This window comes from Bos javanicus, chromosome 23, assembly GCF_032452875.1.
Source record: "Bos javanicus breed banteng chromosome 23, ARS-OSU_banteng_1.0, whole genome shotgun sequence".
In the NCBI taxonomy this organism is placed as follows: Eukaryota; Metazoa; Chordata; class Mammalia; order Artiodactyla; family Bovidae; genus Bos; species Bos javanicus.
The window spans coordinates 20,121,735-20,147,592 of NC_083890.1; the positions used below are offsets into that span (position 1 = coordinate 20,121,735).

A 25,858-nucleotide genomic window follows, 5' to 3' on the forward strand; every position below is an offset into this window, starting at 1 on the left:
TCCAATACTTTGGCTACCTGATGCGAAGAGTCAGCTCATTGGAAAAGACCCTGATGATGGGAAAGATTGAGGGCAGAAGGAGAAGCGGGAGACAGAGGATGTGATGGTTGGATGGTATCACTGACTCAATGGACATGAGTTTGAGCAAGCTCTGGGAGATAGTGAAGGATGGGAAAGCCTGGTGTGCTATAGTCCATGGGGTCACAAAGAGTCAGACATGACTGAGTGACTGAACAGCAACAACCATCGCAATGTTAGTTCTCCTTTTTGAATGTTTTGAGTCTGTTAATTAAAAAAAAAAAAAATCCGTAAACCCAGATGGCGCTGTGGCTTTGTAAAATCTCTCCCTGCTGGGACCCTCCATGCCTGCCGCCACCCAAAGGAGGTGCCAAAGTGGCCGATGGTGGGGAGAAGGCACAAAACCTGTATGCCAGGAACTGGAGAGTTTCTCTCCACAGAGGAAGTCGTCATGTGACTTCTCAGGCTTACACATCATGATAAATACTGTTACCATATCTAAGTAGAATGTACTCATAGGAAGGATGCAGCAATCGTCTACTTACTGCTGTAAGTAACCTGATAGGAACTGCTCTCCATCTTGTAGGTCTGATTGAGGTTCTGTGTGACTTTCTCGTTCGCTTTACGCATTAACGCAGGTGATGCTGTTGTTGTTGTTGTGATTTCGTACGTCACAACCACACTTCCAGGCCTGGATGGAGACCACTCAGTTCAGTAAAAGCAGTAAGTGACCTGGAAGAGTCTAGATCCTTATGGTTTGTTTGCATAAGAAAGCAAAATGGCAGGAAGAGCCTGGGGACCTTTTTCTTTGAGGGTTCACTGAAATCCACTTATTTCTAAGCTCTAGTTAAAAGCCTGAGGCAGGGTTCAAACACTCAAATGTCTGCAGACAGGTAACATAAATGGCCAGAATAGCCAGATGGGGTGGAGTGAATTGAATCCCACAAGTGGTCCTAGGGTATTAAGTACAAGGTAGAGACTGTTGTCACACAGCCATGCTGACCCAGGGTTACCAGCTATGCTGAATATCCAGTGAAGTCAGAATCCTCAATGCTTCTGGAAACATTCTTAATTTTTCAATTGGCAAGTGACATTTTGAAACACTGGGCGAACATACTCAGGGCTGTCAGGGCACCTAACTCCACGGGGAGGCATTACATGGTGTTGTACAACATTATAGCCATGGCTGACTGGCTAATTTTCTAAAGTAAAGGCATATTTGGGACTTTCCTGGTGTCCAGTGGCTGAGACTCTGTGCTCCCAATGCAGGGGGCCTGGATTTGCTCCCTGGTCAGGGAACTAGATCCCACATGCTGCAACTAAAGATTCCATGTGTGGCGACTAAGACCTGGCACAGCCAAATAAATAAATGTTAAAAAATAAAATAAAATAAGGGCATCATTGCATGACATTATTTCATTTTTGTATTTCTGACCTTCTAGATGCCACATCTTTGTTTGCATAATTCATGCATGCATAGAATAACACAAATCTTTTTCTCACATTCCCCCTAGATAGGTACATCTCTAAGGAGTGAACTACTGTTCATTATTTCCTTCCCCTTTAAGCCCCAGAAATCTGGCTTTGTCTTCACCTCTATCAAACTGTTCCCACTGGGTATCCCAGATGGTGCTCCTCTAACAGGCTTTTGCTTTTTCATTAACCTTTTGGTATCTGCCAATGGAAGCGTGCATGTATGCTAAGTCGCTTCAGTCGTGTCCGACTCTTTGCGACCCTATGAATGGTAGCCTGCCAGGCTATTTTGTCCGTGGGATTCTCCAGGTGAGAATACTGGAGTGAGTTGCCAAGCCCTCCTCCAGAGGATTTTCCCACCCAGGGATCAAACCCATGTCGCCTGCGGCTCCTGCCTTGCAGGCAGATTCTTTACCACTGAGCCCGCCATTGGATAAAATTACCCTGTTATAGCATTCTTACCTGAACCCTGTCACCGTCACCAATTTGAAGCCTGGTAAAATACTGTAACCCTTCCAGAACTGGAAAATAAAGCAAGATGAGTACCATTAATCAAGGTCCACTGAAAGATATGTCAAATGATTTGAAAGAGTAAAAAGTGTGTATTTCTTATCGTGTGTGCGTGCTCAGTCACTTCTGATGTGTCCAGGCAAGCATACTGGAGTGGGTTGCCACGCCCTCCTTCAGGAGATCTTCCCATCCCAGGGATTGAACACGTGTCTCCTGTGTCTAATGCATTGAAGGTGGATTTTTTACCCACTGAGCCACCAAAGAAGCCCATATTACTTATCTTCTTGGGTAAAATGCTCTCTGTATATTTTGTTAAGTGGCCGAACAAGCGCTAGCTTTGTCAGATCTTTGGAGAAGTAATTCCTATTTACCTGGGTCATTCTGGGTTCTCCAGGAAGCAAACGCCAGAGTAAATGTGCAAAAATATTGACTTAGGGAGGCTCCCTGGTGGCTCAGTAGTAATCCACCTGCCAGTTCAGGAGACACGGATTCAATCCCTGGTCTGGGAAGATCCCACATACCTCAGGGAAACCAAGCCCGAGACCCACAACTACTGAGCTGACATGCTGCAAGTACTGAAGCCCACTTGCCCTAGAGTCTCTGCTCTGGAACAAGAGAAGCCACTGCAATTAGAAGCCCATGCATCACCAGGAAGAGCAGCCCCACTCGCTGAAACTAGAGCAAGCTCACACAGCAGTGAAGACCCAGCACAGCCATAAACAAGTTAAATTAAAAAAAAAAAAAAAAAGACTTAGGAAATGCCTAGAGGAAAGCAATGAGGAGGCATCAGAGAAGGCAGACAGAGCCATCAGACCCAAGCGCAACTGAACAGGAGGGGAGGTGAGATGAAATCATCTAGACTGAGCCTAGAAGCACAGTGCAGCCTTTAAAGGAGTCAGGCATTTGTTAGACAGATCTGCCCTGCTCATTCACTGGTAGTGGGCAGCAGTTGGGACCCACGGTCAATTTACATTTCCTGCAGTTGGAAATCTACCAGGTGTCTTCTTGTGACCAATACAGTGCCTGATTCCTCACTAAACACATCACAGTTTTGGTTGAGCCAATGTGGTTTTTACTGATGTTTTTAACTCCACTTTGTTTCCCTGAATTCCAACTCTGCAGGAGATTCAATTTGAATCAAGTTACATTTACAGGGTAGATTACACCCGCAAAGTGCTGTGTTAGGGAGCTGGATGGGCGGGATCAAACAATTAATATGTTACTATCTTTTTTCCTCAAAAGTATACAATGTTGTGTGATATGTGTAGTGTGACTTGCTGCATGAGGAGGAGTCTCATGCTGTGCAGAACTATTACATGCCTGATATGCAAATCGGATATCCAAGAACTCTCCTGTATCAGCATTGCATCATGGCACCGATTACAAATATTAACCCCTACTTGACTAGGGTAAGCGGGAGGCTGCTCCTGGTTTGAGCAGGCGGTTGGCTGCCTGGAGAGTTAAGGGGAGTCATTACATCAGTCTACCTATAGCAATTTGTCCCACACCAGTTGAGAAGCTCTATTCCAAGTGAGTTGATTCAACCAAAGTATTTAGGTTTAGATGAATTAATCCAATGTAAAGCACTTAGAACAGTGTTTGGCACACATTGTACATTGAGGGAATACTCTTTAATTTAACATGAGCAGATTTTCACATGCATACATACTTTTTCATATTCTTTTCTATTATGGTTGATCACAGGACACTGAATATAGTTCCCTATGCTATCCATTTATGTATAATCCATTTTATGGGATTAAAACGAAACTGAAACTAGAGACATCCCCCCAAAAAAACTATCCCATTTTTTATCCATTCTATGTATAATAGTTTACATCTGCTGACCCCAAACTCCCAGTCCTTTCCTCCACTCCCCTTTGATAGCAAGTCTGTGCTCTGGATCTGCGAGTCTGTTTCTGGTATGTGGAATCTGAAGTATGACACAGATGAATCTATCTACATGAGTAAATTTAAATCTGCCTTAAGTGTGAATGCTTAAGGACCTCTAGTATTGAGTGGTGTGGAATCCTCTATGTCAGACTTAACTGTTCTGCACAAAAGATGTTAGGGGTTTCATCAGTGTGGAGTGTAAAGATGAATAGAAATGCACCATCTGATACTTCTAGACCAAGGTTTTGGACCTTTGAACAGGTTTTAGTGAGTTAATGCCACCAAATTTTATCTGAATCAATTCTATTCTGGGAAGAATTTCCACCTATATGTCAAGATGATGTCAAAGAAGGTAGATCAAGATGATGTCAAGGTCAAGATGGTGTCAAAATGCTCAAGATGATGCCAAAAGTCAAGATGAAGCCAAAGAGGTCAAAATGATGTCAAAGGTCAAGATAATGTCATGGGTCAAGATGATATCAGGTCAAGATGACATCAGGTCAAGATGTCAAAACATCCTCTGAACACAGTATGATTCGAGCAGTTCTTAAATCATCATCCCAGAGGTATAGAAATAATTTCAACATAAACTTCATGAATTCTGACAGATTCAAGCAAACAACCCACTGTAAATGCAATAGATTCAGCTCAGCTCAGAGTTTGTTGGTGAAGAAACGCCTGGAACCATAACCCACCGCTGTTTCCAGGTCAGTCTTGTAGGACTTATAGAGGGCAGAGGAAGAGTTCTTGAGGTCTTCTTGAAAGCCCACATTGAGTCTGACCGACATTCTCAGGATAATATCTGCTGAGAACACAGGGCCATATTTTTAGAATCCCATGTTAGCATTGAGTACATACAGGACAGAGAAACATTTTCTTGAGTTGATATCAAATGGGCACTCAACAAACAAACATTCAATGACCAGTTACTTACCTCCCTGGAGCTGGCAAAAAGGTCCCTTGGGAGGCAGTCCCTTAAGGCAACTGCAGTGATGCCCTGCAGAGGAACCATCATGTCCCTGACAAGTGAGATTGTGGAGGCAACTTTCCTGAGGCCACTCATAGCCTGTCTCACAGGAGCACCAGATTTCATTTCCAGTAGGCCTGCAGACTGTCATCAACCAGAACAGTGAGGAGAAAAAAGGTGTAATTTATAGATTACAAGTTCTTATGCTTGTAGGAAATCCTAACGCCACTCCACATTGCCCTTCTGGGAAGTTCAGTGGATTTGCATGAGGTTCTCGTAATTCCCATACATATCACCTTTTGTGAGGCATGGCCATCTAAAAGAAGGCAATGCTAACTATCCCAGCCACTGCCTACAATGATAAGATGGTAAACAGATTCTCAGACTTTTGAGTATATGGCAGCCAACCTCTAAGATGGCCCCAGCCATCCCTGCCTCTGGGTACTCACACCCTGTTATAGATTCCTGCTGGCTCAGTGCTAAAGAATCCACCTGCCAATGCAGGAGACACAGGTTCAACCCCTGAGTTGGGAAGATTCCCTAGAGAAGGAAAAGGTTACCCACTCTAGTATTCTTACCTGAGAAATCCCATGGGCAGAGGAGCCTGGGGGGCTATAGTCCATGGGGTTGCAGAAGAGTTGGACATGACTTAGTGACTAAGCAGCAACAATAACTCATATTATACTAGGATTGTTCTGGATGACCAACAGAATCCAGCAGAAGTGGTGCCATATCACTTCTGAGGTTGGGTTATAGAAGACAATGTGGATTCCCTCTTGGTTACATGTGCTCTCTCACTCTCGCTCTCTCTCTCTCTCCCTCTGATCACTTGGTCTGGGGGAAGCCAGCTGCATTGATGAGGACATGTCACAGACAGGCCTACATGATTAGGAACTGAGGTCTCCAGCCAATAGCTATGGAGGAGCTGAGGATCTACCAGCAACCATGTGTGTGAGCGTGGAAGCAGGTTTTCCAGCCCCAGTTGAGCCTTCAGATGACTGCAACTCAGGCTAATGGCTTGACTACAGCCTCACAAGAGACCCTGAGCCAGAGACATCCAGCTAAACTCTTCCTGGATTTCTGGCCTTCAGAAACTGTGTAACATGATAAATGTTTGTTGCTTTTGTTTGCTTGCTTTGGCTGCGCCATGTGGCTTATGGGATCTTAGTTTCCCAACCAGGGATCAAATCCAGGCTCTTGGCAGTGAAAACACAGAGTCCTAACCACTGGACTGCCAGGGAATCCTAAGTTTGTTGTTTTAAGATGCTAAGTTTCGGAGAAGCAATAGATAACAAATATAGAATATAATTCTAAACTTGTGCCTTTTATATTCAAGCCAGATGTGAACAGCCCAAGCAGACCCCAATCCCATTGAAAACTGACATTGAAAAATGCTCTGAAGACTTTGAAGTTATATCTAAAACTGGACTAACATTCCTGGGAATTCTGCAGGTGGGCATCTAGGCAAAGGCCCACAGGATGACTTTCCAAAGCAAAGTCATCAAAGAACTGTTGCTGAAATAGGAGGGACACCCAAGCCCCCCGGAATCCCTGGACATCGCTGCTGTCCTGCGCGCCAGTAGTAGGAGAGGGTGAAGCGGAAACAGGGAAGTCGAGGCTGCTAGTGAGTGTGATGGGCGCTGGTAATTTGAAGGAAACCAACGAGACCCTCTTGGTCAAAAATCTCTCTCTTACTGACCTGAAATCCCACTGCTAAAGCCTTTTTGGTTGTTTTGTTTTGTTGGTGCTGTTTTCATTTGCTTGTTTTTGAGATAGATGTAGGGGTGGGATTTGAATAACTTTGGACTCCCACGTGAAAAATGAATGTGCCTTAAGGATGGCAAAAGTGACCATCCCCAGACCATCTACCACATTCCAGGTATTGTTTAGTATTTGACACACATTGTCTGGCCTTAAAAATACTCTGTTTTGTGTACTAGGATTTAAAATGCCTTTCAGATAACTGATAAGAACCTACTGAATAGCACAAGGAACTCTATTCAATACTCTTTCGTGATCTATGTGGGAGAAGAATCTAAAAATGAATAGATACATGTGTATGTATAACTGATTCACTTTGTTGTATGGGAACTAACACAATATTGCAAATCAACCATACTTCAATAAAAAATTAATTAGAAATACCTTTCTTGAAAGGATCATAACATAAGCTGTTGGAAGAGAGGAAGGGGGAGACATAGAAAAGGGGGGAGGAAATTTGGGATGCTAAGATATGAATATTGGGTCAGTAAGTCTCCTCACCCACCCATCCATTGCCTCCTGTCTGAGGTTCACTCTTCCCAGGCTGCTCCCCTCCACATCCCACATTCCCAAGCAGCCCAGAGTAGTTTCTTCTGATTAGTTCAATCCTCCTCTTTCAAGCAATAGGCCTTTTACTCACCTGTTGACACCTCGATGCTCAAAATGTCAGTAGCTAGGTCAGTGTCATTCCCTTGAATTGGAAAACTGAGGTTGTTCAAGTAAGCTTTAATAGGTTCCAGGAAGGAGGCATTTTCAAAACTGATCTCAACATCGACGGTGAACTCTTGAGCTGCAGGGCTGCTTATGGCAACTGGAAAGAAAGCAGACAAAGGCTGTGAGCACATACCATGTGGGGAGGAGAGAGAACACACTGACATTTTAGAACTTAAAGCCGATGAAACTTAGGAGTTTAGGATGAGCATATACACACTACTATGTATAAAGTAGATAACCAACAAGGACTCTACCATATAGCACGGGGAACTCTACTCAATACTCTGTAGTAACATATAGGGGGAAAGAGTCTGAAAAAGAATGGATATATGTATATGTATAACTGAATCACTCTGCTGTACACCTGAAATTAACACAACACTGAAGGTCAACTATACACCAACATAAAACATTTTTAAAAAGCCAATGATGGAGACACGTGGATGCCTTTAAGAACTCATCACCCTTTAAGAATTTCTAATAAACATTTTTATTTTACGTTTGTTTACTGAGAAAGAGAAGTTTGTTTACCGATCACCACCAAGTCCTCCCTTCATGGGCTTCCTCTCTATGATTTTGCTATTTAGAGGAGAAATGAAATAGATCTAACTGGTATCAGCACCGTGGTCTCCAGGCATTTGAGAGCTTCACAGACCAAGATGAGAACTTGTCCGTCCTCTCCATTCTCATAACCCCTCTTTGATGTCCAAGGCTGTGTGAGAACAGACTCTAATGAGACAAGAATAGAAGCAGGGAGACCCAGCAGGGGAACTTGGCAACTGTCTAGACAATCAAAGCCAGAGTCCTGACTCACCAGAATGAGTCAGTACATTTCTGACATCGCTCAACGGTCATGCACGTGTTTTGAGAGCTCAAGGATGCATGGTGTGAAGACCTCTGGAAAAAGCCACTAGTTAATTCCCTTTGTTCTTAGCCTGTGCACGCACTGTGGACTCTTTGTTCTCACTCTGTATCTCCCTTGTCCAGAACATGATAGACACTCAACAAAAGCAAAATTGGCAAATTGGAAAGTAAAATAAAAGAGACCTTCAGCAATTCATTGTTTTTCCAAATTGTCTCCAAACTGGTTGCCTGGATGGCATTCTAGATGCGTCTGCTTCCCACACCAGGCAAGCCAGACAATAGATCTACCGGAAGGTGCCTTCGTGGTTTCCACTATTGCATCACATCTGGAACACTGGCTGTAAGCTTCTTAGGGGCAGAAACTGCTTCTTTCACTTCTCATGGCCTTACCCACTCCATCTGGCATGGAGCCCAGCACGTAATAAATTCATGTCCAGTAGATTCTTGTTAAACCTGTGACTTCTGAGTTGAGTCTCAGATTCACCTTTTTGTCATAGACAGAATCTGTGGTTCACTCTTGGCTGAAATACATAACTGGAACAGAAGCCATGGGCTTGGTTGGTAGCTAATGCAGAGCCTTTAGAGAATAGGAGAATCTTTTTATACAGATGCCTTGAGAAGACAAGTTGTGGCTTATTTTATTTTGCTGGTCAAGTAAGGAAAAGATTAATGAATACTTGTAAAATTTTTCCTTTTAAAATATAAGTAAAATCTGCAAAAATGTAAAATCTGGAAGTATGATATATCATATATATGACTATATATATTTAAAATAATATATATGATATATAAAATGATAATATATAAATATACATGATATGTTATATATAAATCTAAAACCTTAACATTAAAATTCTATATCTGTTTTCTAAAAGGGCAAAGAATGTCTCTCATAATATTGTAAGATTTGTTTTAAATATTCCAAGGATTATTTATGTGCAAACCTAAAATGAAATACATTTACTATGGGAAACTCCAACTGATAAATGTTTATTGCAGAAAATGGTAGTATTTGTCCACTTAGAGGTGTAAACTCTGTTTTTCTAGGAGTTTGGTTTTACTTATCAACCTTGTTGAGAATTATTTCTTTTTGGCATTCATCAACTTGCTATAACTAACTCAACCCTTTAAAAATGTCTGTGCACATTTTCTTAAAGTTACAAATGCCTCTTAAGCTGTTTCTTCCATATAAACATGTATTTACAAGTAGAACACAGTGACTTTTAAAACCTAGAATGGAATCTCAGTCTGTCATGATACTACGGCATATCTTGAAGTTTCCTGTTTTCTTTCTGATTTGCAAATGATTCTATGATGAAAAGCAAGCTTCCTGGAAGGACTGCTAGTCTTCTCCTGAGCGATCCTAACCTGTATGTTGTCTGCTAGGAACATTTGCAATGGTGGCTGCATGATATTTGCAAGGTCTGTTTGAGAGCACATTCTTTTCCTGAAAGGTAATGCAGCCATGTTTATGCTTTCCAGAGGATTCAGAAGCTCCAGGATCCTCTTTGCTGTGGTCAGTCTACTCCCCTCCCATGAATGAATGTAAACAGGATTTCCTGGACAGTAGCTGCTTTTCTGATAAGCGAGGTCAGTAACAATCCCACATCACCCACTTCATCACCTGCATCTTTGCCTCCCAGGGTCTGATCCCAGCATGATTTCAGTGCCTGCCTAAAGGCAGTTAGTGTAATTCATCCCTGAGCCCACCTTTCTCTACATGCTCAGAGAACAAGCATGTACTTGAAAAGCACATGGTAATTCCTGGACGTCATCATTCCCCACTGAAACCAAGGTAGTTCTTCTGCTGAGACCCTACAAGAAGCTGAGCCAAAAGCCTAAAATACTACTAAGAGGGGACTTTCCTGATGGTCAAGTGGTTAAGAATCTGCCTTGCAATGCAGAGGATGGGGGTTTGATTCCTGGTCTGGGAACTAAGATCCCACATGCCACAGAGTAACCAAGCCTGTGCCACAGTTAGAGAGTCTGTGTGCCACCAAGAAAGATCCTACATGACTCAAGAAGATCCCATGTGCCACAACTAAGACTCGACACAGACAAATAAATAAATATTTAAATACATAAATATGAAAATAAACGAATAATAAAATAGCTCTCTGAAAGTATATTCCAATGAGGACTGTTCCTGTGACTCTAGTGAGTTATAGTCTATGGCATCTGTGTCCGTTTTCTTTTTTGCCTTGCTGAGCAGCATATAGGATCTTAGTTCCCTGAACAGAGATTGAACCCATGCCCCCTGCAGTGGGAGCACGATGTTTTAACCACTGGACTGCCAGGGAAGTCTCTGTGCAAGTAATCACTAAAGCACCAGCCTCTGAAACCCTCTTCTCCTCATCCATGTTTTATGTTCTTGACAACTTTTAAGGGAGTTTCAGAATAACCCTCAGCCTGAGCAGTGATTCTCCAGAGACTAAGGATGGGGAAATTTTAATAGAGAAATGTCTTCTTGAAAATGGTCAGTTCTTCAAACAGGCTCAAGAACTCAGGCATAGTAACTCAGAAAGCTGTGTACAGGCTGGTCCTTGAGAATCATCTATTCCAGTGGTCCCCACCCCTGGCTGATGATCACCACAGGTAGGGAATTCTACACACAAATACTTTGGAGCCTCAACTCAGGTGAGTCAAGGTAGAATCTTTATCAGTTAGGTCCAGAAATCTGTAGCCTGGGCTGAAGAAGATGCCCGTCCTGATTTGGGTCATTTCTCCCCGTCTAGAGTATCATGGTGCCATGGGCAAACAGAACACGGAAACACCACTGGGCCTCCAGCCCCTGTAATGCCCCAGGGAGAGTACCTGAATTTAAGGGACAAAGCCCAGATGCTCAGGATCAGCATGACTGCAGAGGGTGGGGTCAGGGGGCATGCTTTGGGGTCGAAAGACCACTCTCTGTCCTCTTTGCCTCCTCCAAACCTAAGGGCTTCCGAGCTTGGGACAGCAAAGCTGGTGGTCCTGCCAAGGCTACAAGGGACCCAGAAGGAACACGACCATGCCTCCACACTAAGTGTACATTTTAGATGCCCTTCTGTGCTCCTCGCCTGCCTCCGGGCCACCTGATTCCAGACAGTTCAGTGTGTTTTGTCTTGAGCTCCTTCATCCTGGTATTGTTTGTCTGAATTCTTATGGACTCACGGATACCCCAGTGGAAGGCAGATCATCAGTGTCACAGATGCAGGCCTCTCATTGGCCCTGGAAAGCACAAACCAGCCAGGATTTCCCCTCTCCTTTCCCATAAATCACTGCCCGCCACACAGCACTTATCTTAAAGAGACATTTCTGGAAAGCTGGCCACAAACTGTGACACACAGTTCTGGGTCTTAATCACAGCTGTTTAAGCCAATGATGCGATTTTCGCCTGACCACTTCACTGGGAATTATGGCTCCTTCAGAAGTCAGAGACTAAGTCAATGCATATATCAATTTCCCACCTGCAATAGAACGAGCCTGCTGACTTTGCCCAGGAAAAATGGGTTCACTCTGGTTTTCTCTTGACCAACAGGGACCATGCCTTTTTATTATGGAAGATTTGGCTCTCTGGTTTCTCCCCCTTAGTCCTGTAGCAGGTAAATATTAAAAGCTACCTGTTCTGCTTGTTTCCTAACATGGTCTAGTAGGTAGCAGTCTGACAGCATCGTCTGGCTCTACTAAAGCATTGTCAGTGGAGAATCAAAGATCCTGGTTCTCCCTTTAGCCTTTAGAAAGGTTTGTTCACACAGGGGAAAACTGCCAGAACCCCAGGGGCAGTTGCGGATGGGTGGGGTGGGGGGGGTGGGCAGCACTATGGCTTAAAACATTGGGCTGTGAGGTCTAAAGAAAAGAGTCAATTCTGGTCGCTTGTTATACACCCGAATAATCAAAGTCAGCACCATATACAGTGGTATAGTGCTCCTTACTCAATAAAGCTGCTCTGAGAATCACAGCTACATAACCTTCCTCTAAATATGCTAGCGAGATCTCAGTTTCCTCCTGCAATATATGCACAAGAAGAAGCCCCAGACCACCATCAGTCTCCTGGAATTCCCTCTGCCTGGAGCTCCCTCCTCCCTCCCTTCTTCCGTCCCATATTTGCTCCTTCTTCCAGGCCTCAACCTGGTCACTCTTTGAGCCCACGGGTGCTCACTGACCCGAGGACTCACAGAATCAAGGCATTGTGAAGTTGTTTGAGTATTTTAAGGATCATTTTGGATAACCACTCTTCAGATGCCCTCTATAAACACTCCTGTCAAGTACTTATTAGATTGGCTTGAATACTTCGCATGACATCAAACTTGCCTTGGTGTAAGTGGTCCAGCCCATCATTAGTCAGTTCTGTTAGTAACTTACATCTAGTTCAGACCTATTTCTCTGTAGCTGCTACCACTTCCTTGGCGGTAGCTTTGCCTTTTGCAGACTCCCATTGTGTGATGACTCTGCTTTCCATATTACAAACTTTATACCCTATCCTCATAACCAGATTAAAAGTTGACAGCAGGCAGGCAGTGAGTTTTATGTTCTTGGTGCCCAAAAGGCATTCGATAAATACATACTAAATACATGTTGGAGAGAATTTTTTGCTAAAAAAACAAAACAAGCCATGGCGTGGAATCTCACAGGCAAGAGCCAGAAACACAAGTTGAAAACTATGACTTGTAACTATGAACTTGGACTTGGAGCCAGGGCTGAGATAAATGTCCTCTTACCTGGGAGGCTACTGAACTCTGTGAGCCAAGTTTTGGTTGTTTATAAACAGAGCACTATTTTCTCTGCTCAATTGTTGCTAAGGAGCTGAGGTATGAAGACCCCTAACAAACAGCCTGGCATATAGTAGCCACTTTGAAACAGCGTGTAGAAATAATAATACTGATCATAATGTGGATTATCATTTATGCACATGTCTGCTGGCAGGTCAACAAAACCTCTGATTCTATTCTAACCAGGTCTCCCTTTTGAGCTAGGGAAGCAAACAAACAGGCAGAGCACACCAGCGCTGCTTTCTCCTTACTCTGCCACCACCATTGCCGGCTCAGAGCCCGAAACGCCACAAGTTATCATACGGAAGAGAATGCCAGGAGAACCTGCAAATCTCTTCCCCAGCCTGGAGAAGGCACTGCATTTCCTGAACCCAGATCAAAAAGAGCCAGCCACACCTGGACTGCAGATCTGCAGAAAGTTCAGGATTTCCAGGCTGGCAGCTGGCAACCCAACCTGGTAGGAACCTCGCTCTCCCTGAACAGGCACGAAGACAGAAGCGCCTCCAGCTCGGGGTCAGGACATCCTGGGGCTCCCTTTCTCCCAGTGTCTTCTCCCACCAGCCGTTTCTTCTGAAGCCAAAGAAGAACCAATGTGGACTCTTCAGTCTAGGACCCGAGACACGTTCCCAGTTAACCTCAAAAATCTGGCTTAGGGAACTTGACAGCTGATGTGGAGGATACATTTGTATTATTTCCAACCAACAAGAAACTTTTTTTTAGCAAATACTTTTAAGTCAGGCCATCCAGGCACTTTAGTTATTTGTTTGTTTTTGGCTGCATGTGGGATCTTAGTTCCCAACCGGGGATGGAACCCACGCTGCCACAGTGTAAGCATGAAGCCCTAACCACGAGGCCCCCAGGGAAGTCCCAAGAAACTTCTGCTTTCAATCCGCATAAAGACTAAGTTTCCAGCTGACTGGCATGTTTCCAAAATAAGATTTTCATTCCAGCTCCGGCTTCTGCTTATTGCCTCCACCTTCCCAGTTACCCAGGTCTGTGTATTCCCTGTTACCCCTATGTCAAGCCTGTCCCCAGGTCCTTTGGACTCATTTCTCAAAATGTCTTTCACAAGTGTTCCCTTTGTCCCTTTCCTAGGTCATTCCAGAGACCTGGCCCATGATGGTCAGCACTGCTGAGCATCCTCACTGGTCTCCCAGAGCTGACTTCACCTAATTCCTTCAGCCATAACCATCTGGCAAATTTTCACTTCCGATGGCTTCCACCAGTTCTCTCTCTGCGAGCCTCTCAGCTGGTATGGAATCCACGTCCTGGTTGAACTGAGGCAGAATTCTGAATACTCTGACCAGTGCTTTTTTTTCTCTGCTCCCCAAGAACCTCTCTGCTCTAACAGGAAGTATTCTGCTATTCTTGTCTCTGGCCTCTGGGTTTTTGTTCAGGCTTCTTTTCCTTAACAGAGTTTTGAAAGAATTTTCCTAAAATGATAATATCATGGCATCCATCCTTCTGCTTTCAGGAGTTATATGAAATCTTCTCTGCACCAAGTATAGTTTGGGCTCTTTCAGACACAACATTTTTATTAAAAGTCAGTTACATTTGTTTTAATTAAAGAAACATTAAAACAAACAAAACAAGTACTCTCTAGATAATGTTATTAATATTGAACAATATGTACTAAATATTATTTAATTCTCTCAACTCCTGTATAGTAATAATATATCTGGAGATTTGTATGTGGGTTTCCAAGGTGGCGCAGTTGGTAAAGAATCTGCCTGACAATGCAAGAGACACAAGAGATACAATTTCATTCCTGGGTCGGGAAGATCCCCTGGAGTAGGAAAAGTAACCTGCTCCAGTATTCCTGCCTGGGAAATTCCATGGACAGAGGAGCCTGGTGGGCTACAGTCCATGGGATTGCAAAGAGTTGGACACGATTGGATGACAAAGCATGCATACGCACATATTTGTATGTGTGTATCTATATGTGGGTTTGGGTATGTGTGATAGATTTTTGACACATAATAGGTGATGGAGGAAGAAGTCTATAGCTCAGAAGAAATATGAGTATTGATCCTCTCTTGAAAGGTGATTTCTATCTCAAAACTTAAAGCTCTAAATATTTGTTCCAGTGCCTCAAAAGAAAATTCCTTTTAAGAATTCTTTCTCTTGAAACCTCTGTTTGCCTCTGTTGGTATTAAGCCTCCAGAACACAGACATTCCTGTGTGGCCTTTGTTGGATTTAACATTCCTGTTGCTTTCCTAGTTTTCCGGGGGTGCGATGCTCTTAACTGCAGCTTACATCCTGAGTATCCGTGACCTAGTGCCTGGGACTTTCCATGATCCGTTCTTGCTTCAGTGATTTGTAAAAGTACCAAAGCCAAACCATCTGTTGTAGGTGATGAGCTGAGTCATTAACACTTCCAAAATGACTCCAGACGCCCAAGAGGACACAGGACCACATATTTAAAGAAACAGAAAACATGTTCTCCTAGTGATTTATCATTGCCGTGATCATTTTTAATGAAAGCGTGTCTGGAAAAACTGGGGAATGTCAAATTCCTAGACGTGGAAGTGGTTTCCTCCCTGACGGCTGATCTCTCAGGCTGTCACCAAGGGTCACAAATAGTTGGGAAGTGCAGGAAGATGTTACTTTTCCAGCTGTGGGGTCACCAACCATCCCTGAGGAAGCTGGCAGGGACTGGAGCTGGGACTTAACACAAGTGGTTTGATTTCAGGAAGAGAAGTCTTTCAAAATATTTGACTGGGGACCTCGTTGGCCCTGTTGCTGTCACGGGGACGGGAGGGTTCAAGGAGCTGTCGGGGATGGAGTAGAGATGATGGTACTTGTTTTAAAGCACAGGAAGTGCAGTCTGCGCTGTGGACCAGTGGTCCCCACCCTTTTGGGCACCAGGGATTGGTTTCTTGGAAGACAAGTTTTCCATGGACTAGGGTGGGGGGAGTGGGGGTTGTTTTTGGAATGATTTATTGTGCACTTGACTTCCCTGATGGCTCAGATGGTAAAGAATCTGTGTGCAAAGCAGGAAACCTGGGTTCGCTCTGGGTTGGGAAGATCCTCTGGAGAAGGGAATGGCAGCCCACTCCAATCTTCATGCCTGGAGAATCCCATGGACAGAGGAGCCTGGGTGTCTACAGTCCATGGGGTCGCAAAGAGTTGGACACGACTGAACAACTAACACTTTCACTTTTTTCTTGATTTCTATTATTGTTACATCAGCTCCACCTCAGATCATCAGGCATTAGATCCTGGAGGCTGGAGACCCCTGCTGTGGATCACTTCAGGGAACGCAAGGAGGAGGGTGAGTGAGAATCCCATAGGGGTATAAAACCAGGCTAAAACAGAAAAGAAAGGGAAGGAGAGAAGAACAACAGTATAAACTTTCAGTGAGCATTTTGATAGTTTATTAACAATGTGATCGAATTCTCATTTCAGGCACTGGGTAACAGTCGGATCTGGTCATGGCCTGTGAAGGGCCCACCAGATACCTCTATCCTGCGCTCTGGGCAAGCTTGCTCTCCCTGTCAGCCTAATGTCTCTTTCCTACCGCAAGACTGAAAAGAACAAGTCATGATTTAATCCTAGTGCTACAAGTTAAGAAGTTTCTAGATGGTTGGTCTAGCCGCAAAGCCAGCAGACTCTTAGCGAAAAGGGACACAGCCTCTGAATTCACACAAGTGGCTATGACAGAGACACGCCCTCTCTTTATTTGTTCACTGGTCTGTTGAGACATTGGGCTACTGGCCAGGCTACAGAGAGGAAGAGGGTTCAAGGGGGCTCATGTCCCCTGTGAGTGGCAAACAGGAAGCTAAAGAATGGCAGTGCTTTGGGATAGATGTTGGGCCATGAGGATGTGTCACGGATAATGGGAACCCAGGAAAACAGCCCCTCCCTGTCTGGGGAAATTGATGGAAGAGCTTCTAAGACACGAATCCATGTGAATTGATTCCCCAGACAAGCAAAGGGGGCATGGTGGGTGGGATGCTGACTCTGTGACTCTCGCAGATACAGAGATATGTGAGAGGATGATCGGATTTATGCAGGGAAATAACAGCATCCAGTTGATGCTATAGCAAGATTGTTGTGATGGAAGGAGGATCTGGTCCTTGGAAAATGTAGCCTCCAGACAGACCCACCTGCCCCAGGTCTCACATGGGAGAGGGGACACTGAGGCTCATCCTGCAGGTGTTCACAGCTCTCACCTGCCCCCGACCCTCCAAAAGGCAGAGCCCTGTGTTTCCCAGACCTCTTCTTTGGAATTTAGTGAGGAAATTGGAATGGGAAACAGAGGACTTGGGTCTAGTGGTTAAATTGATCCCTGAGACTAAGTGAGGAGTGAAAGGAGCCAAGATTAAAAGAAAAAGGAAAAAGAAAAGAGGCAATGCTGCTGGGTTGAGAGGAGAGAAGTGGCTTTTTGGTGGTGGTACAGGGCTGCTGGGGCAAGGGCCATGGGGTAATCTTCGGGATCTGAGGAGTGGTGATGGGACAGGACACTTGGATGGAGGGTATTGATAAGATCCCTTTAATATCATTTGACAGAGAATGGAGCGCCTTCGCAGTTACTTCTAGAAATTGAACCCTGAGGAGCTTGGAGACCGAATCATGTAGATACCAGTGTTTCAAAAAGTTACAACACATGCTGTTTGATGGGACTTACTAGAAAAGACAGTCAAGGAAATGTTTACATACCAGCTCGTTTTTGTCTTACTGGATCCTCCTCCATTAGTTCATGTTCATGGAGAAGCTGAAAGAACATTTTAAAAATAGTCAGTGAGTGTTATCAATGTCTTTTCATGATGGTTTTCTGCTCACAGGCCCGGGAATGTTCAAGCTGAGCGTAGGGCTGCTGGCTCTGGGTCAATACCTCATGCCCTGTGAATGGCGGGCCACCAGCAATGGGAGGGTAGGGAAGATGCGATGGATTGGCCTCTGGGATATGACCTTGGCATTGACTTTTTATAGACCAGTCACTAGATCCAGAAGCGGAAGAAATCAGCCTATCTGAGTCTCAGAGTTCCTGCAGCTTGAGGCCTGTCAAGAAGTATAAATTATGCTGTTCTCCATTGCACTGGGGCTTGAATCCTGAGTCATTCGGGCTGCATTTCAGACGAGTCTCACGACCTCTCCTCTGCACTCACTCAGCCTGTCCCCACCCCAGTATTTCTGTGGCCTTGGGACTATTTAGGTTATGCATGTTTAGAAATTGTTTTCTCCTTCTCTAGCCCTTTTACTCCTAGATGGTCTTATGGTTGCTTTCTGGGGCAAGGCCTTTGAGACCCAGCTCTAGAGCCAGACTGCTAGTGTACAGAGCTGTGCCCCTTACTCGCCTGCGACTTTGAGGAAGTTACTTAGTCTCTTTGAGCCTCAGTTTTCTTTTCTGTAAAATGGAATAATAGTGCCGACCTCATAGAATTGTTACGAGAATCAAGCCAACTGCAATGTGGAATATACTAAGCTCTTAAAAGCATTAGTTATATCATATAGTATGATAGTTAAGAGTTAAGTACTCTGCAAACATTGATTCAAATCCTAGCTCTTCCATAAAATGGCTGTGTGACCGTGAGCAAGTTACTTAACCTTTCTGTGCCTCAGCACTCACCTGTAGTATACAGATACAAATAGCTTGCCTCATGAGGTTGTTGTGAGGAGCAAATGATTAATCAATGTAGAACACTAGAATAGCTTTAGTGACATAGTAAGTGCTATTCTGGGGCACAGCATCACACTGTTCTGGGGGCACCATTCACACAGAACACCCCCTGCCCCCCGACTGCATAAACCACTTGCTTCATCTCCATAAAGCTCATCTACTGTCAACACATGGCTTCTTTAAGAACTGACATTGATTGGCTTTGCTGCTGGGCTCACTGCCAGCTCCGAAGCTTATAACCTCACCTTGACCTGATATATCAATAACCTCAGATATGCAGATGACACCACCCTTATGGCAGAAAGTGAAGAGGAACTCAAAAGCCTCTTGATGAAAGTGAAAGTGGAGAGTGAAAAAGTTGGCTTAAAGCTCAACATTCAGAAAACGAAGATCATGGCATCCGGTCCCACCACTTCATGGGAAATAGATGGGGAAACAGTGGAAACAGTGTCAGACTTTATTTTTCTGTGCTCCAAAATCACTACAGATGGTGACTGCAGCCATGAAATTAAAAGACACTTACCCCTGGAAGGAAAATTATGACTAACCTAGATAGCATATTCAAAAGCAGAGACGTTACTTTGCCAACAAAAGTTCGTCTAGTCAAGGCTATGGTTTTTCCTGTGGTCATGTATGGATGTGAGAATTGGACTGTGAAGAAGGCTGAGCGCCGAAGAATCGATGCTTTTGATGAGGTGTTGGAGAAGACTGTTGAGAGTCCCTTGGACTGCAAGGAGATCCAACCAATCCATTCTGAAGGAGATCAGCCCTGGGATTTCTTTGGAAGGAATGATGCTAAAGCTGAAACTCCAGTACTTTGGCCACCTCATATGAAGAGTTGACTCATTGGAAAAGATTCTGATGCTGGGAGGGATTGGGGGCAGGAGGAGAAGGGGACGATAGAGGATGAGATGGCTGGATGGCATCACTGACTCGATGGATGTGAGTCTGAGTGAACTCCGGGAGTTGGTAAGGGACAGGGAGGCCTGGCATGCTGTGATTCATGGGATCGCAAAGAGTCGGACACGACTGAGCGACTGATCTGATCTGATCTGACCTGATATGGGGCTCCTAGCTCATCCCTGCCTCCAAGTGAGTTTTCCTACAATGAGTTTCCCATCCCAAACTTCTTTTAAGTCTCAGTAGAGGAGCCAGATAACCCCCGCCCTACAGGGTGTGTAGTTTACCTTGAACTCCCTCCCCTCACCCCCGCCGCCCCCTTACCAGAGAGCACCACCTGAGACAGAGCTTGTTTTGCCCTCCATGGTCTCTGCCATTTTTTTCTAGTTATCTCCCATCTTAACGATATCAAGAAGAATGGTTCCGAAAACGTCTTCAACACCCGGTGCCAGGCACTGTTAAGTGCTTGGTGTGTGCTTGTTTATTTTATCCTCATGACAATCTAAGGTGTAGATACTGTTATCATCTGCATTTCACAGATGAGAAAACACAGGCGCGGAGAGGTCAAATAACTTGCCTAAGGTCACATGGCCTTGAAATGGCAGAATCGGTACTCAAACCCAGCTAACCTTCCTCCTAAGTCTGCACTTATCCACACAGGCACAGCAGCATCTTGCCAAGCGATATCCTGGGAAAGCACGGGGAAACTGGGTTCCTCTCGGTGACCCCGTCTCTCTTAACCAGTACTTTGTCTCTTCTCTATTGCCTCTTCCACCCCTGCCTTCTTTTCAGCGACTAGTATTAATGTCCACAGGAAATGTGAAGGGACCTGAGAGTCCGCAAATGTTCTTGAAGAAGTGAACAGAGGAATGATGACTGATGTTTGGAATGTGCAAGCTCAGGTGCTGCCTCCTTTGCCGTGAGGTTATCTCAGCTCTACCGAGATGTGAACGGACCAAGAAATAAAAAAGTTGATGTATAGGGCTGGTTCCTGCCCGGCTTGCCCAGGAGTCTGCTCTGGCGCTGAGCCTGGGTAGAAAGAAAGGTTCTTTGGCTGTCTTCCTGCCTCCATCCTCCCTGGGATTCGGGGGAGGTAGGGGGAGCCACCAGGAAGCTTTCTCTGTTCACTGTTTGTGGGCTTGCTGCAGGGGGACTCAGCCCAGGAGAAGGTGACTACCAGAGGTCACCTTTGGGAAGCAGGCCAAGGTTTCATTTCCTCCATTTTCCAGGGGTCGCTAGAGAATTAATGACTTGCCACTGGCAACTGTGGGTTAAAATCAAGGTACATTTCAGTCCTCTCTTGTAGAGCACTTCTAATCTTCATGAGCGTGAGACTCCTCTCCCTTCCCTCCCCCAATCAGATTTAGCAGGTCTCAAATAGGGTAAAGAAAACTGCTTTTTTAACCGGCGCATCCCTGGACAGGAGGCCAGTTTTTTAGAACCTCTGCTCTTTAACTACTTCTTGAATCTTCATGGTGATTATCTGAAACTTTCATGGAACACCTCTATTAAGTACTGCTTCCACATAGCTATCGCCTACTGGCTCCGCTGTTCAGTGAGGAATAACTTTTTATTTCTCACAACTTTTTATGAGAATAACTGACTTTTGATTTTAAACCCTGTAATCATTGAGTTGCTTGCTTTTTGGAAGGAAAGCTATGACAAACCTAGACAGTGTATTAAAAAGCAAAGATATCACTTTGCTGACAAAGGTCCGTACAGTCAAAGCTATGATCTTTCCAGTAGTCATGTATAGATGTGAGAGTTGAACAATAAAGAAGGCTGAGTGCCAAAAAATTGATGCTTTTGAATTGTGGTACTGGAGAAGATTCTTGAGAGTCCCTTGGACAACAATGAGATCAAACCAGTCAATCCTAAAGGAAATCAATCCTGAATATTCATTGGAAGGACTGATGCTGAAGCTGAAACTCCAATACTTTGGCCTCCTGTTGGCCAAAGAGCCAACTCACTGGAAAAGACCCTGAGGCTGGGAAAGTTTGAAGGCAAAAGGAGAAGAGGGCAGCAGAGGATGAGATGGTTGGATAGCATCATCGATTCAATGGACAAACTCCAGGAGACAGTGGGGGACAGGGAGGCCTGACGTGCTGCAGTCCATGGGGTTGCAAAAGTCAGACACGACTTAGTGACTGAACAACAATCATTGGGAAAAGAGGGAGGGAAAACATCTAAAAGCACTGAAGCCTCTGAGCTGTTGTTCACTGGTGATGCGGGTTGGGGCAAAGACCCTCAGCCACCCAGATTTGACTAAGCACCGAGAGTTAGACTGCCAGGTCATGGGGCCTGGATTTCAAGAAGGCAGGTGTTGGAGTCACACCAAGAACTGATCCCTCTGCCTTTTCTTCTCTCTAACTGGAAAAGTCATTCATTCATTCCAAGCCTTGGTTTCTCACATTTTGAAAAACAAGGAATGTGAAAAACGTGATGCATCTCTGGCAGTGCTGACAGCCCATGTGCCCATCTGGCCTGGGCTCACTGGGGTACAGTCTTGCCTGCCTGAGTCTCATGTCACCCCAGTTCGGGGAACTATGAGGCTGCACACAGATCCTGCCAGCGTCTCTTAATGCTGAGTACTATTTCAGACAAAAACCACAGCCTCTGCCTGTCCATGGAAAGGTACTCAGATGGGTATGGGAGGACAATGACCAGCTCTGCCCAGAAAGGATTTCCTGTTTGCCAAGCTTCAGTCAGAAGATACAAGGTCACCGATTCCAGGAAATGCCCCACTTGTTGAACTTTACAAGTAATGGGAGGGTGGGGGAGTGGCCTGAAGAGGGAGCAGACAGTCAGGAATGAGAGATGGCATTTTTAGAAGTGCAAAAAAAAAAAAACAAAAAACCAGGGAGCCAGATGACAAATAAATAGTCACAGATCTCACCCAGTTTTGCATCTTTGCCTCAATTGTCTCAGCAAGGATCCCGTTAAAATATCTTCTCCCTGGGCATGTGAACCCAGGTTTATTTGTACCAGAATAGTAAAAATAACCACCAAATCTTATGCATTTGCTGTGTGCCAATCATGATGCTAAGCCATGTATATCTGAGAACATGTAATCCTGAAGAAGCTGAAGAATGAGACACTATTTATTTCTCATATTATGTGAGAAAACAGGTTCAGGGAGATGAAAAAAGGAGATGAAATTTCCGAAGTTAGTGAGCGTCAGAGCCGGGCTTTGGACTCAGGGTTGATCCCAGCTTTGAGAATCTGCAGACTTGCTGCTCCCAGTGTGACCACTGGGACGGGAACAAGAGTAACTAGTCAGAAGGCAACACCCAGAGCCCCACCCTCAGACTTCCTGAGCTGAAATTTGCACTTTAAGAAGGTTCCCAGCTGGATTCATGCACACATTGAAGTTTGAGAAGCTACATCATCAATCACACTTCAAAAAGCTTTCACACTGTATTTGCTCCCCCATATTCAGAGCAGCATTGTTCACAGCAGCCAGGAGGTGAGAGGAACCCAAATGTGCATTGATAGATAAACAGATTAACAAAACATAGGATATACATACAATGGATCCTCATTCAGACTTAAGAAAGGAAGGAAATTCTGATGCATACTATTAATACAACAGATACGTTTTTAGCACTTTACCCTAAGTGAATAAGCCAGTCACAAAAAGACAAATACTGTATGATTCCACTTGTATGACGTACTCAAGAGTCATCAAAATCATGGAGTTGGAAAGTAGAACAGTGAGTTCTAGGAGCTGGGGTCATGTCGGGGGGCTGAGGGGGGTTTGTTTAATAGATACAGAGTTTCAGTTTTGCAAGATGGTTTTGCAGATGGATTGTGTGACAGTGTGAATGTATTTAACACTACTGAAATGTACACTTAAAAATGGTGACAATCCGTGTGTACTGTTACAATAGTAGAAGTGGGAGCTGAGTGGCAGCCTAGGGCCGTATAAGCTGATAAGGCAGTTTCAAGGGCATGTCTCCAATGGAGTTCTTCAGCCTCCGAACTGGATGAAAATATTATATCTTGAAGGCATATCTAAAGGAGGAAAGTGGGGCCCTTTAGGATGGTGGTGGGAATATCCAGGAAGATATCCTGGTCCACCAGGCTGACGGAGGAGCTTTGTTATGGATGCTTGCGAAGGTAGAGCTGGCACAGTGGAAGGGCATCACTGTAGCCAGGAATGCTGGGAATCTCCAGAACAGAGACAAGGCTGACCCCATTGATCAGGTCAGTCTCTGGCTTTCTCCCCATATGCATGGGGTAAGTGGACTTCTGTACTGACCATGCACATCCTCGGGAAAAGTAATGTTTCCATCTTCTATTTATAAGAGCAAGCTGCTGCATAGAATCACAAGGGTTGTATCCGGCATATTGCAATTTGGAAGAAGAGACACAAAGTATACTTCCCAAATTATGAGAGAAATAAATAAAAAGACAAGACCTAGGTCAAACAAAGAAACATACAGAAACGAAAAAGAGGAAAGAAATGCATAAACCCATAAAAAATCCTGAAAGTAAGAGCAAGAATTTTAAATGACATCAAATGTGAATAAATTATACTCCCCAATCACAGTCAGATTAAAAGAAAGACAGAAAGTGAAGTCGCTCAGTTGTGTCCGACTCTTTGCGACCCCAAGGACTGTAGCCTACCAGGTTCCTCCATCCATGGGATTTTCCAAGCAAGAGTACTGGAGTGGGGTGCCATTGCCTTCTCCACAGTTTAAAAGAAAAGAATCTCAAACGTGCATTGTTTATAAAAGAACCAGTAAAGCAAAGGAATATACTAAAAGCTACACAAAAAATAGAGAATAAAGATCACGCAAACACAAACGCAAAAACAGAACCGACAACTGGAATGAATAGAGGACAGAGAATTAAAATTGAAAATCTCCAACCAGGAAGAGAGGAGACGTTTTCTGATGCTAAAATCTATCAATGAAAAACTCTAACAGTCGTGACAGATCGAATGAAGTAGCACTGAAATATCTTTTTGAAAAGCCAGTAGAAAAAAATACAAGAAGAGAAATGATAATAGCGAACACTGATAAGGCCTTTTTACATGTGTAAGGCACTAGTCTAAAGCATTTTGTAAATATTAACTAATTTAATTCTTGTAGCAAGCAGTAAATCAATACTATTATTTTCATTATTTTACAGACGAAAAAGCTGACACAGAGAGAATCACATCTGTCCCATGAGATTTCATAACCAGTAATATGCCCCGCTTTGGTGCATGGAGTAGCCTAAGGAAAGAAGATCCCAGTGATTCCCACAAGGAACAAGGGGGTGAGCTAAACTCCCATCAACTTCCCAAGGACCAAACAACCAGGCTAATGTGTTTTACAAAAGCTTGGGTGATCACCCATGGCCCTTTCAAGTATATGGATCTGTGATTATAACACGACACAAATTAACACCTCTTGAAATGTGTTTTAGTCTGATGCTCCTGGTTAAAAAAAAAAAATTCCTTTGAGGACACATGTCCTGCTCAGCCCTCAAAATCTGCTTTATCGATGGGCTGTCAGTTTCATAGGGTGGAGCTCCAAGCCTAGAAGTGGTAAATTCATTAAGGAGGGAAGCCCTTGACATCACCACTGATTCCAGAGTATGACGTGTTGTACCCAGGGTGTTATTATCGGATGAATACCATTTATGGCCCACCACTCCCTCCCCCCATTTGCAACATGTTCTCAAAGGCCCTGAACATTTGTGTAAAGCAGTTTCTGCCCATGACTTTCCCAGGAAATCAGAAAAAAATGTGACAGGGAAATATAGCAGACATGGATTTACTCACCGAATGATAAACAATAGACTCTAAATTCAAACTCAGTGTAGCTTGGGAAGAATAAATGGCAATAATCACAAAGCACAAAGTGGTTCTCTTTGGGGACTTCATGTCTTCAAGTTTGAGTTGCCTTGCCTGAAATGGAAATAAGATGGTTTAGAGATAGAGTTGTTTATTTATCAAACTTAGAAAAGGACTAGGAAATGCTGACTCCAAGGTCACACTGCAAATGGGCATTTTCAGGGGAGGGGAGAAAGGAAAGAGGTTAAAGACATCAACTGTGGAAAACTGTCCACTCCAGACCCTGATGAAAGGATAATGTCAGGAGAGATGGTGGCTGGGGAAGACCGGGGATGGTACCTGCGAATGGATCAAAGATAGCAGATCTTTAGGTAGCTTTCCTAGAGACAGAGAGAAGGAGAGAGAAGAGGAAAGAGAAAAGAGAAAGAGGAAAGACTACTCAGTATGAAATACTTTTAACATTATGGTTCAGTACATATGAACAAAAGGATTCAGAGAACAGTCCTTTCCTTTGGCTACATGCAACACACTCTGACGTTTTCAATGCTGTTCTATTCTCTTACCCTATGTCTTCTTTTAAGCCTGGCAGCAATCTATTAAA

The 25,858-nt window shown here is 44.2% G+C and overlaps 1 protein-coding gene and 2 long non-coding RNA genes across 7 annotated transcripts in view; 2 read left to right on the top strand and 1 right to left on the bottom strand.

Moving 5' to 3' along the window:
- The window catches only part of ADGRF5 (adhesion G protein-coupled receptor F5), a 57,828-nt gene extending 32,481 nt beyond the window's left edge, over positions 1-25,347 (bottom strand). For 3 of the 5 annotated variants that reach the window (XM_061398360.1, XM_061398357.1, XM_061398359.1), the window contains exons 1-7: positions 25,246-25,347; positions 17,612-17,666; positions 7,263-7,433; positions 4,829-5,005; positions 4,590-4,699; positions 1,954-2,012; positions 564-709 (exon numbers count right to left, since the gene is read on the bottom strand). In XM_061398360.1, the coding sequence (XP_061254344.1) occupies positions 564-709; positions 1,954-2,012; positions 4,590-4,699; positions 4,829-5,005; positions 7,263-7,433; positions 17,612-17,666; positions 25,246-25,347 (820 nt within the window). The remainder of the gene's footprint in view (positions 1-563; positions 710-1,953; positions 2,013-4,589; positions 4,700-4,828; positions 5,006-7,262; positions 7,434-17,611; positions 17,667-25,245) is intronic. The other 2 variants (XM_061398361.1, XM_061398358.1) reach the window with 1 other exon arrangement.
- Positions 8,255-14,269, top strand: LOC133236365 (uncharacterized). The gene is made up of 4 exons (XR_009732857.1): positions 8,255-8,854; positions 9,683-9,790; positions 11,718-11,781; positions 14,044-14,269. It is a non-coding gene; the product is annotated as an uncharacterized LOC133236365 (long non-coding RNA).
- Positions 16,097-25,252, top strand: LOC133236364 (uncharacterized). Its single transcript, XR_009732856.1, has 3 exons — positions 16,097-16,859; positions 17,462-17,692; positions 24,609-25,252. It is a non-coding gene; the product is annotated as an uncharacterized LOC133236364 (long non-coding RNA).
- Positions 25,348-25,858: the final 511 nt, after the last annotated feature.